The sequence below is a fragment of the Artemia franciscana genome, unplaced genomic scaffold, assembly GCF_032884065.1.
Source record: "Artemia franciscana unplaced genomic scaffold, ASM3288406v1 PGA_scaffold_218, whole genome shotgun sequence".
NCBI classification, from domain to species: Eukaryota; Metazoa; Arthropoda; class Branchiopoda; order Anostraca; family Artemiidae; genus Artemia; species Artemia franciscana.
The window spans coordinates 232,167-244,505 of NW_027062647.1; the positions used below are offsets into that span (position 1 = coordinate 232,167).

The 12,339-nt window shown below is 33.5% G+C and overlaps 1 protein-coding gene across 2 annotated transcripts in view; it reads left to right on the forward strand.

Moving 5' to 3' along the window:
- Positions 1-258: 258 nt before the first annotated feature.
- Positions 259-12,339, forward strand: part of LOC136041426 (PAX-interacting protein 1-like) — a 75,691-nt gene continuing 63,610 nt past the window's right edge. The window contains exons 1-2 of one of the 2 annotated variants that reach the window (XM_065726095.1): positions 259-376; positions 11,669-11,853. In XM_065726095.1, coding sequence (XP_065582167.1) covers positions 329-376; positions 11,669-11,853 — 233 coding nt within the window. In that variant the 5' untranslated portion in view covers positions 259-328. The remainder of the gene's footprint in view (positions 377-11,668; positions 11,854-12,339) is intronic. The other variant, XM_065726094.1, reaches the window with a different exon arrangement.

Here is a 12,339-nt window from a genome sequence, read left to right on the forward strand (position 1 = left end):
TAGGTAATAATAGTGATAATATTTTTACTTTTTATAAAGGAAATTCCTTTAAATTTTTCTTAAAGAAATATTAGATGGAAAAGCGTATTTTACATGAGGATTTGCCCAAGTCTGGGGTTTCAAAGTTTTAACCATTTGACGTTCTTATCACATGTTTTTGTTCTAGTTGATTGTTTTTGTTTTCATCTTGGTCTATTTTTCTTCTTAAAATTCTTACTTGAATTTTTCTTAAATAAATATTAGATGGCGAGATCATTCAGATCGAATGATACTGCCGAAACATTTGAAAATTTTGAGGACATGCTTTAGCAAATAGCCTAAACAAAGAATGTTCAGTTCTGTAAAATACTGCTGTACTGGATCTATTCCCTCTAATGTAAGTTTTCTGATAATGTGAAGGTTCGGTAGATCTTTTACTTGAAATTCTGTCTGCAAAGAAAAAAGCAGGCCTAGTAGCCTGGGTACCATTCAATGTGCCTACCCTACTCTTTCCAAGCATAGGCTAAACTAATCTTTCTGAGGCCTATCTTAATACCATATTTACCATAATTGTATAGAGATATCTCCCATCTTTCCCCCACAACAGGGCCAGATATAGTTCTTGGATATAGCATGTCTAAAACTTCTAAAGAATCCATTAGCCCAATGATAAAACTTTTACATTTGAGCCTAGGAATGTAATTTTTTGGTTTAGAGCATATCTACATGATGTTCTTACTGGGTTTTAGGTTATGGTAAACCCCACTGAGAAGGAAACACTAACATTCTAAGATGTAAAAAGAAAGATCCTAAAATGAGCCTACTTATACTATTCCTAAAAGCAGGGGAAAGTCTCCAGCATTGTTACTGGGGACAATAGAGGTCCATATCCAGATAGTTAATATAGAGGTCCATATGCAGATGGTAATTGTTTAGCCTAGTTTCATCACAGGTAAAATCCTAGGTAGCCTAATTGACTTTTTGCTATCTCAGAAAGGGTTAAGGTTAAGAAAATAAAACTCTTCGGGATGGGTCTATAGGCTAAAGCATGTCCTGGGAAGGTATTTTAAAGTACCCATCTTGGTAAAATTCTAGTTAATTGACTTCTTGTTATCTCAGAAAGAGTTTAGGTTAGGAAAATGAAACTTTCAGGGATAAATCTATAGACTAAAGTATGTCCTGAGAAGGTATTTGAAGCAACTACCTCCACTCCTTCTCCCTCTAAAGGGCCCTGACCTTTGATGACCTTTAAAAATATGTGTCTTATAAAAGTGAAACCTTGCAAATTATATCTTCTGCTTAATTGAAGTAAAACAAAATTTTTTTCAGCTTCATAACTTTGCTCAATTCCATTTTATAAGGTTTTAAAGATATGCAAATACATTTCCTAAATTTTGAAAAAAAACCATTAATATGGCTCAAAATTCTACTCAAATAACAGGAATTACATTTTCAGAACTAACAGCAGAGAAAAAGCAAACAGTAAGTGAAATTTAAGGTTAAATGTTGTTTTGTCAAAATTTCAATAGGTATAGACCTGTCATGTATGCAAATTTCAGGGCCCTCTAGAGGGAGAAGGAGTGGGGGTGGGTACTTTAAAATACCTTCCCAGGACATACTTTAGCCTGTAGGTCCATCCCTGAGAATTTCATTTTCCTCACCTAAACCCTTTCCAAGATAGCAAGAAGTCAATTAACTAGAATTTTACCCCATCTCCACTCCTTCTCCCTCTAGAGGGCCCTGAAATTTGCCTACATGACAGGTCTATACCTATTGAAATTTTAACAAAACAATATTTTACCTTAATTTTCAGTTACTAGTTGCTTTTTCTCTGCCTTTAGTTATGAAAATGCAATTCCTGATATGTGAGTAGAATTTTGAGCCATATCAATGTTTTTTTTTTTCAAAATTTAGGAAATGTATTTGTATATCTTTAAAACCTTATAAAATGGAAATTGAGCAAAGTTATGAAGCATAAAACAATTTTTTTGTACTTCAATTAAGCAGAAGATCTATTTTGCAAGGTTTCACTTTATAACACAACATATTTTTGAAGGTCATCAAAGGTCATGGCCCTCTAGAGGGAGAAGCAGTGGATGTAGTTGCTTCAGAATACCTTCCTGGGACATACTTCAGTCTGTAGATTCATCTCTGAAAATTCATTTTCATAACCTAAACCCTTTCTGAGATAGCAAGAAGTCAATTAACTAGAATTTTACCTCATCACAAGCTGTCTAAACTGGAAACTATGCTGCAAAGTAGCATAGTTTCCATTTTAGAGCAATTAGAAATGCTAATCTTAGCAGCGCATTCATTTCTGGTTGACCCTCCTCCAAGGGGCAAACTAAAAATGTGTAAAGTGGGCAGGGTTTTGAAGCTGAGGGAAATGTTGAGGCTATAGAATATAAAGAAAGTTATATTTTAAATGCTAATTCCAGTCATCACTGGTAATTTCTGTATAGTAGTAAGTCAAAAGATAATTAAAATACTTATGAATCCATTAATGCTAATTATCCACTTCTACTTTCAAGTTTAAACTAGCCAATGAACCAGTGAATCAGAGCAATAAGTTAAACATTATGTTTGTGCTCTGTTGATTTGAAGAATTTTTCTTCCAACAGAGAGATTAAACAGTTTTCAAGTTCAAGATTAAATTTGTTTTAAAAGATTCTTTGGCTATGGGAAGGCCTTGGTGATACAAATTTGGCTGAATAGTGATTCTTGCTTGCAAGTATTACCTATAGAACAAAGTGAATGTGTCCATGAGCCCTGTGGGCAGCAGGGCAAGGTCTGTATTCTTATTGGTTGAATTGTTAATTGACATTTATGACCTACTTTTTGTTTGCTCTTTCAGGTTGAATAATTACTCAATAAATATAGAATACAGACCTTGCCCGGGCTTATGGACTAATTTGCTTTGCTCAATAGGTAATATTTTCTTGCAAGAATCACTATTCAACCAAGTTTGTTTCACCAAGGCCTTCCCATAGCCAAAGAATCTTTTAAAACAAATTTAATCTTGAACTAAAAAACTGTATAATCTCCATTGTGTCAGAAGGCATTTCTTCAAATCAATAGAAGACAAATGTAATATTTAACTAATCTCTCTGATTCACCAGTTCACTGGCTAGTTCAAATGTGAAAGTGGATAATTAGCATTAATGGATGTGTAAAATTTTTAATATCTTTTGACTTACTACTATACAAAAATTACCAGTAATGACTAAAACTAGTATTTAAAATATAATTTCATTCAAATTGTACAACCCCAACATATCCCTTGGCTTCAAAACCCTGCCCACTTTATGCATTTTTAGTTTGTTGAAGGGGGATTTTAGAAAGCTAAAAAAATGGATTTTAGAAAGCTAAAAAATGGATGTGCTTCTAGAATTAGCATCTTTAAGTGCTCTAAAGTGGAAACTATGCTGTTTCACAACATAGTTTCCAGTTTAGACAGCTTGCAATGAAGCTAAACATTTACCCTCGACATTATTGGGTGGGCAGTTGCCCCCCTTTAATGTACAAATTTACTTGGTATAAGCCTAGGAGCCCATCACACATTAGGAAACATGCTAAGGAAACAATTCTTACTCCATAATAGCCTTGGCTATACAGAATTATTATAGTTAGCATGTTTTTCAGGGGGAGGACCTTTATCTTAACTTTTTTCCTTGTTTTTCTGAGAAATTCATGAGTTTTTTATAACCTATACATTAAAAGAGTAGCATATATGCCCCACCCTGCTAAAGTACAAATATCTACCCAGAATTGCATCCTGAATCATTCATTTGCAACATTCATTTACATTACAAATGAACTTTATCCCAATGCCTAAATATATTCAAATCATGGTACATATTTGCACATCATGGGGATAGGGGTGAAGTTCATAGTAAATATATCACAGTTCATATAATTGACTTACCAATAAAGTAAACATACCACTTGATGCCTTTTTTATGCTCTTTATGAATATAAGTTTCATTTCTATTAGAAATTCAAATTTAAGCACTTTTTGAGCTCTTAAAAATGATGAATGTTCAATTAAAGTATGAGTTATCAGTTGTTTCCAACAGAATAATACTATGTTTTTGCAGTGCTGTTTTCTTGATAGTTTTTGACAAAATATCACTATGTTTTCTCAGTGCCAAAATTACTTATAGTTAGGTTAGGTCAAAAAGTGCTTAAATTTGAATTTGTAATAGAAGCTTTTTTAAGTACCATATTTATTTTTGGGAAGCAGAGACATTTTTGGGGAGGGTTAATTTTCTGTGGGGGGATTTTTTTAGTGTGTTTTTCTAGGTGAGATTGTCCATGGGAAGAGAAATTTCCAGGATGAACTTTCAAAGAGAAACCATACACAGAGGAATTTGCCAGAATTATCATGCTAAATTCTTTTTATTTTTCTTACTTTCTCTTTGTCAATTTAATTTTACATTTGGAGATATACTAGGGAAATTGTCCAGGGAAAATTATCAAAGGAGTTGAAATCATCTAGGGGATTTTTCACAGGAGCAGCAGAGATGGAATTGTCTGTAAGAAGAGGGGTCTTACTTGGGAGAAACTTTCCAAGGAGGAATTTTCTTGGGGGGATTTTTCATGGAGAGAAAAGGCAGATTTTCCAGCATTATTTGGAAAGCAATTTAATTAAAAAAAAAATCATCTAAAAGCAAGGAGCAACATCCAAAGTTAAAACAAACAGAAATTGTCTTGCATATAAGGAGTGGGTCTCTCTCCCCAATACCTCATTTTTTATGCTAATTGTAACTTTTCCCCCCAATTTTTTAAGAACATTTCCTGAAAGAAAATAGCTGTTTAATTAGAGTAAGGAGATTTTTAAAATACAAAGAGAAATTTTATGTTAAGAGCAAGTTATTGAGGAGAGGTTTTCCCCCTCCTGCATGGAACAATTTCTGTTCTTTTGAGTTTTAATGTTGTTCCATACTTTCGGTTGAAAAAAAAATCTTTAATTGCTGAAAGGCAGGGGAAACTATAAACATGCTGCTGATTTAGCCAAAATATAGTAGTATATGAATATAGCCAAAAATAGCCAGTATCTTATTTTTCTTTATCTTGAGCCCAAGTAATTCCAAGTCAGGGGTTTTGTAATATTCATTCATATTAAGGAAGTTTTTTGTATTTATTCAAAATTTAAAAAAACACTGCACAAAATATTCTTTAATTACAATTTTTGTTATTGAATTTTGACAAAACATAAAGTTAATCTGAGCAAAAAAAAACTGGTCAGAAATATCAAAATCAGTATATAAAAAGTAAAAATATTGGTTTTAGCTGTAATCTCCATCTGACATCTGATCAAAATTTGTTATCAAGATTCACAAAGGTCAAATATTTTCAACACATATTTTTATTACTTAACATACAGAAAATTATGATTCATCCGAAAAAAAAAGAGATATAAATTATATTTAATGGTTTGTGATATTTGTTCTTCCTTTTTTTGCAAAAATAAAACAAACCTTTTTCATGAATGATCTTGACAGGTGTTTATGTTATGACTTTAAGTAACAAACAATTCCAACAAGGATGAACATGTAGAAGTTCTAACATGTGTTTTACCCAATGATATTACCTCATATTTTTAGAATACTCAAAAATTGAGTTCAGTTGCCTTGTGGGTCAGTTGCATGGTGGTTCAGTTCCGTGGGCTCTCAGTTAAATAGGGCTGAGTTGCATGAGGGTTTAGTTAGTTGGGATTCAGTTTTGTGGTTCAGTTACATGCACACTCTCATATTGGGTATGATGTCATATTTTAGTTACTACTATCTGTTTCCCTATGGTTTGTTCTTTACTAGATCAAGCTAAGAAAAATTCACACTAGTATCAATAATGTTGACTTCTTTGGCTTTAATCTTTCTTGCAAAATAAAACATAAGCATCTAATTAAATAAAGAAATTGCTAAATCATTTAACCAGTTTAAATTCCTGAAAGAAAAGAGGTGTTTAATTAAAGTAAGGAGATTTTTAAAATACAAAACGAAATTTTGAGGGAAAGCAAGATATTGAGGAGGAGTTATCCCCCTCACGCATGGAACAACCTCTGTTCTTCTGAGTTTTAATGTTGCTCTATACTGTACTTTCAGTTGAAAAAATCTTTAATTGCTGAAAGACAGAACCAACTCTCAGGGGAAACTATTAACATGCAGCTGATATAGCCAGTATATGAATATAACCAAAAATAGGCAGTATCTTATTTTTCTTCATCTTTCCCTATGGTTTGTTCTTTGCTAGATCAAGCTAAGAAAAAATCACACTAGCATCAATAATGTTGACTTCTTTGGCTTTAACCTTTCTTGCAAAGTAAAACATAAGCATCTAATTAAATGTAGAACTTGCTAAATCATTTAACCAGCTTAAATGGTCATTGTATTGTTTTGAAACTATTCTTCAAGTTTTAGAAATAGTGACAATTTAATAAGAATTGCTCTAACTCACATTGACTATTTTGACTGTCAAATTGACCTTTCTTGAAAAACAAAAATACAAAGTCATCCATACTAATATATTCAGATAATCATTCTCCTCTTCTTGACAATAGCCTTTTAGCTTTGGTTGAAGTTTAAAGATGAAGTGTATTAAGCTTAGAGTTACAAATTGATTGCAAATGAAACAACTAACTTTTTTTAGTTGTATGAGCTACATTGGTAAAGTTTTTAGCTTCAAAAACATTCTGTTTTCTCATTACTAGGTTCTACCTAAGAAAGAGCCAAAGCGTTTTCTTGTGTTTTTCCATCATTAGGATGATGGTTGAGCCATTGTTGTCAACCCTAATCTAACAAATAAAATAGCTAGCAAACTTGACACCCAAACTTGGTTTGTATCCAATAATGTCCAAAAGTTGTTAAGACAAAGACTGAGTCTTTGTTTTCAGCTCTAATGTACCAAGAAGAAACATGTAAAACAACCTTATTTCAGTTCGTCAGGTGCCATTGGTGGTGCAACAGGCAACAGTGAAGCATTTCCACTTTTCCTAAAGTGGGGGTGTCTTTCCATTCAGGTACTAACAAGGTCTCAGCCATTCTCAGATCTTGGTAATAAGTTTGCTGCAAGGTGTTTTTTGAACAACCTTTTTTTCTGTCTTTCATTCCAATCATAGGCCACCCAAGAAAGGTGGCTTTTTCATATGACTAACATATCCTAAATACATCCACCTCTTCTTTGCTAGAACAATAGTAGCCTTATGAGAGACTGGCCTATTCTACTATGGATTTCAGCATTACTGACTCTGTTGCCAGCTTGTACTTAAAATGCATCTCAGGCACACATTTTGAAATGCCTAGAGGAGTGTGGAGGGCACGTGGCTATTGAGCAGACATTTCTTTAGTTGTAGAGAAAATTTGCTGCTCCTCTAAATGGACTTAAGTCTATTAAAAGTTAAATTTGAACTGAATTAAATTTGATAACCAAAGCTGATTGGTAGCCAATAGTGACTGCTGCAGTTATTTTTGTTATAAGGACAAGGGCTTAGTCCTGGATATTATCTCTAATGTGCTGGAGAAAATAGAGAGATCACAATAAAGCTAAGTTTGACAAACGAATTTGGCTTATAGCTAGGGATTTTGCAACTTGTTTCTGTTATAAATAGGAAATAAGAAAACAAAGGTAGGCCACACTAAAAAAAAATTACCTATAAAGATTATTCTGAAATTGATGGGGCATTTATGAATTTCTTCTGTCATAAGGATGGGGACTGTGTCTTTGTTTTCAACCCCATAAATGAAGGCAAAGAGGTAGACCACACTAAATCAATTCTAGTGGTCAAACTGGGTCCAGAGCCAATGTGGCCCTTAAGTGTTACTTTGGTCACTTTTACAGGGACTGAGTCTCTTTCTTTAATATGGAGAAAACCATGTTGATAACCAAAGTTGTATAAGGCCTACACAGCACAAAGCTGTGGCAGTTTTTTGGCTATGTTTAATGATTGCATCTTAACAATGCTGATAGTGGCCAAAGTTTAAAAAATGGAGTTTTAAAGAAATTATAATGGTATAAATATTTCACAGGTAACTATTTTGAAAGTAGTAATTCCCCTTCATATTCGATTGAACACTAATGTTCAATCAAAAGTTTAGACAATTTTGAATAAGAGCCTTGATGCTGCTCAAAAATGAAATCAAATTTTAGTAATATTGTAGAGTTGGATTTCGTTTTCCCAACCTTTATCAATTTATCTACCTACTAAGCTTTGTGTGAGAGGTCTTTTCTGATACTGTTTAATTCTGCTTGTGGGTTTCTTAGACTGTAATGAGATTTCTGTATTTTGTTCTTTCCCTGAGTTTCTTTTTCTTTCTTTGTGTGTAAGTTTTGCCAATTTTTGTTATGTATTGATGTATAGCTTTATTTCATATTAGTTTTTTTGTGCATTTGAAATTGTTGCTGTATTGATTGGGCCCCCTACAAGCTTAGCTTTTGGGGCTACAATATCTGATGTATATGTTTTCTTTTTTTCTGTTTTTACTCTTTCAGTTTTTGTTCTTTATTGTTGTATTTGTTTTTTTATAGTACTAATAAAAATAAAATGGAAAAGTGCAAGATTTTAATTACCCTTTTCAAAAGCCATTAACTAGAGTTTACAGTCACTTCACCTTGAATAATAAGGAAAATTGTGTTATTGTATGTGTAGAATTTATTTGTTTTTGTTTTACCTCAAGGATCACCACTTTTTGATGGAGTAGGCCTCACAACAGGCAGGTTAGAGCCAATGTACCTAGAGTCTGCATTGGCGACTTTATCCATTATGCTGTCACAGGGGTACACAAAAAAAAGGTTGCACAGTGAAAGTAATTATTGTTAAAAATGGTTTGAAAACAGTGAGTGCAACTAAAAATTTTAATCTGTGACTTCAAGTTATTTTGGGACTTTCAAGTTATTAATGGGCAGCTATTTGCAGCAAGTCATGTCTTAGCAGCACAAAAGTGCCAGTTGTAAAAAACTGTGAAAAACAAAGCTGGTTTATAAGACTGATGAGCCAAAATTATACTGCCTAATGTGAATAACAAGAAAAAAAGCAAGTTATTTGAAAATTCACCATGTTTCCATTGTTAAAGTCAATTTTATCTATAACCTGTGCTTATAAATGTGTTTGGATAAGCATATTCACATAGATTTATTTCAAGGGAGGGCCTCAAATTTGAAAAATAGTAAGAAACAAGGTGAATTTGAGGAGAAATACAGGAGAATAGTTTAGAATATTGTAAACTTTAAATATTTTTTTTGGGGGGGGGGGCTAAAAGCATCTCCTGTATCTGTACTTGATTAATTCTTAAGAATGATTTTGGAATCCAATTTTTATAGATTATCAAACAGTTCGTGGTAACGAACTGTAGTAAGGAGCGATCCGGCTCAATAGTAACCAAAACTCTAAAAAATTGAATTTTGATATCAATAGCTACATCAAAAGAATCGCATTTTAATGCTGATTTTAAATATATAAGTTTCATCAAGTTTAGTCTTACCCATCAAAAGTTACGAGCCTGGGAATATTTGCCTTATTTAGGAAAATAGGGGGAAACACCCCCTAAAAGTCGTAGGATCTTAACGAAAATGACACCATCAGATTCAGCGTATCAGAGAACCCTACTGTAGAAGTTTCAAGCTCCTATCTACAAAAATGTGGAATTTTGCATTTTTTGCCAGAAGACAAATCACGGGTGCGTGTTTATTTTTTTTTTTTTTTTTTTTTTTTTTTTCCAGGGGTCATCGTATCGACCAAGTGGTCCTAGAATGTCGCAAGAGGCCTCATTCTAACGGAAATGAAAAGTTCTAGTGCCCTTTTTAAGTGACCAAAAAAATTGGAGGGCATCTAGGCCCCCTCCCACGCTCGTTTTTTTCCCAAAGTCAACGGATCAAAATTTTGAGATAGCCATTTTGTTCAGAATAGTTGAAAATCATAATAAATATGTATTTGGGGGTGACTTACTCCCCCACAGTTCCTGGGGGAGGGGCTGCAAGTTACAAACTTCAACCAGTTTTTACATATAATAATGGTTATTGGGAAGTGTACAGACGTTTTCAGGGGGATTTTTTTGGTTTTGGGGGTAGGGTTGAGGGAGAGGGCTATGTGGGAGGATCTTTCCTTGGAGAAATATGCCATGGGGGAAAAAATTCAATGAAAAGGGCGCAGGACGAATCTGGTCACGTTAGAAAAAAACGTCAAATTCAGAGCTTAATATACAATGCTGGGTGTTCGGAGCCTCTCTATTATGGAGTATAATTTGAAAATAACACAACTATACGAGCGATAAAACATATATACCACAACCATAACTCAACTAACGAAAGAACTGCTAAGAGATAACACAACTATATAGCGAAAACAGGTGAAAACTAACGGGAAAATAAACGAACTAAGAGGTGGAAGGGGCCCAGAGAAAAAATATAATCCTTTTTCAATTTTGAGCCTAACTTCCGCAAAGGAGTAATAATGTCAGAAGCCCCGAAATACCGAATTATTTTCTTTTCAAACAGTTCGTGGTAAAGAACTGTAGTAAGGGGCGACCCGGCTCAATAGTAAACGGAACTCTAAAAAACGGAATTTTGATGCTAAAAGATACATCAAAAGAATCGAATTTTCACGTTGATTCTAAATATATAAGTTCCAATTAATTTAGTCTTTGTCATCAAAAGTTACGAGCCTGAGAAAATTTGCCCTATTTTGGAAAAAAGGGGGAAACATCCCCTAAAAGTCATAGAATCTTAACAAAAATCACACTATCGCATTCGGCATATCAGAGAACTCTATAGCAAAAATTTCAAGCTCCTATCTAAAAAAATGTGGAATTTCATATTTTTTGCCAGAAAACAAATCACGGGTGCGTGTTTATTTGTTTGTTTGTTGTTGTTTTTTTCTTTTCCCCAGGGGTCATCGTATCGACCAGGTGGTCTTAGAGTGTCGCAAGAGGGCTCATTCTTACGGAAATGAAAAGTTCTAGTGCCCTTTTAAGTGATAAAAAAATTGGAGGGCAAATAGGCCCCCTCCCACGCTAATTTTTTTCCAAAAGTCAACAGATTATAATTTTAAGATAGCCATTTTGTTCCGTATAGTCGAAAACCATAAGAACTATGTCTTTGGGAATGACTTACTCCCCCACAATTCCTGGGGGAGGGGCTGCAAGTTACAAACTTTGACCAGTGTTTACATATAGTAATGGTTATTGGGAAGTGTACAGACGTTTTAGCCAAAAAAAATTAATATACTAATTTCATTTCAATAATTCATGTGCGGAGAGCCAAAATCAAACATGCATTAATTAGAAAACGTTCAGAAATTAAATAAAAAAAACTAGTTTTTTTAACTGAAAGTAAGGAGCGACATTAAATCTTAAAACGAACAGAAATTACTCCGTGTATGAAATGGGTTGTCCCCTCCGCAGTCCCTCGCTCTTTGCGCTAAAGTTTGACTCTTTGCCACAATTCTACTTTTTAAAACAATTAAAAACTTTAGCGTAAAGAGCGAGGGACTGCGGAGGGGACAACCCATTTCATATACGGAGTAATTTCTGTTCGTTTTAAGTTTTAATGTCGCTCCTTACTTTCAGTTAAAAAAACTAGTTTTTTTTATTTAATTGAAGATAGACCTAGTATGATTTTGTTTATCATTGTTCAAAATTTTATGCAGAAAATCTGCAATATCCTGAGCAATGGATAATGTTTACTTCTGTGTTTTCAGATTGAGAAGGCTTTGATAGATGGAGGAGCTAAAAAACCGAGCTCTATTAGTGGGCTTATGACCCATCTGATCGCAGGAGAAAATCCTGATCCTACAGATATAGAAGAAACCTTGGATCTCTATAATAAGCCAGTCGTCACTCCCAAATGGGTTTTGCACTCAGTCTACTCCCAAAAATTACTACCGTATGTATAGCAATTCAATTTTGATGTCTTTTTAGATTATTCAGAAAATTTAAACTTTTGATGAGTGAATTTCAAAATAATTTCTGTATTTATTTATTTATTCATCCAATAGCCTGTAAGCTAAAAAGATGAATAAAAAGAAAAAATATTGATTTGCGCTTTTTTTAGATTTTATTTTGGGCTCTTGGGGAATAATGATCCAGGTATTTTTTAGTTTGTCTAATAATAACAGTGGAGATGAAATTGTATTTTGTTAATCAATCTGACCAGTGTTTTTGGGAAAAAATGTTATTTCTGGTGTTCTCACACTTTTTATTTAGAAGTAAAAAGCAATTTGTATTTTTCCTATTATAAATTGTAATTTCTGTAGGAACTTGAGTTTTGAATAAACTTCAGCTTTTGCAATCTCTAATTATTGCAGTAAGTCTGAGTACTACTCCATCACGAACTGACAGAAAGTAAGAAAAAAAAATCCTTCAAAGAAAA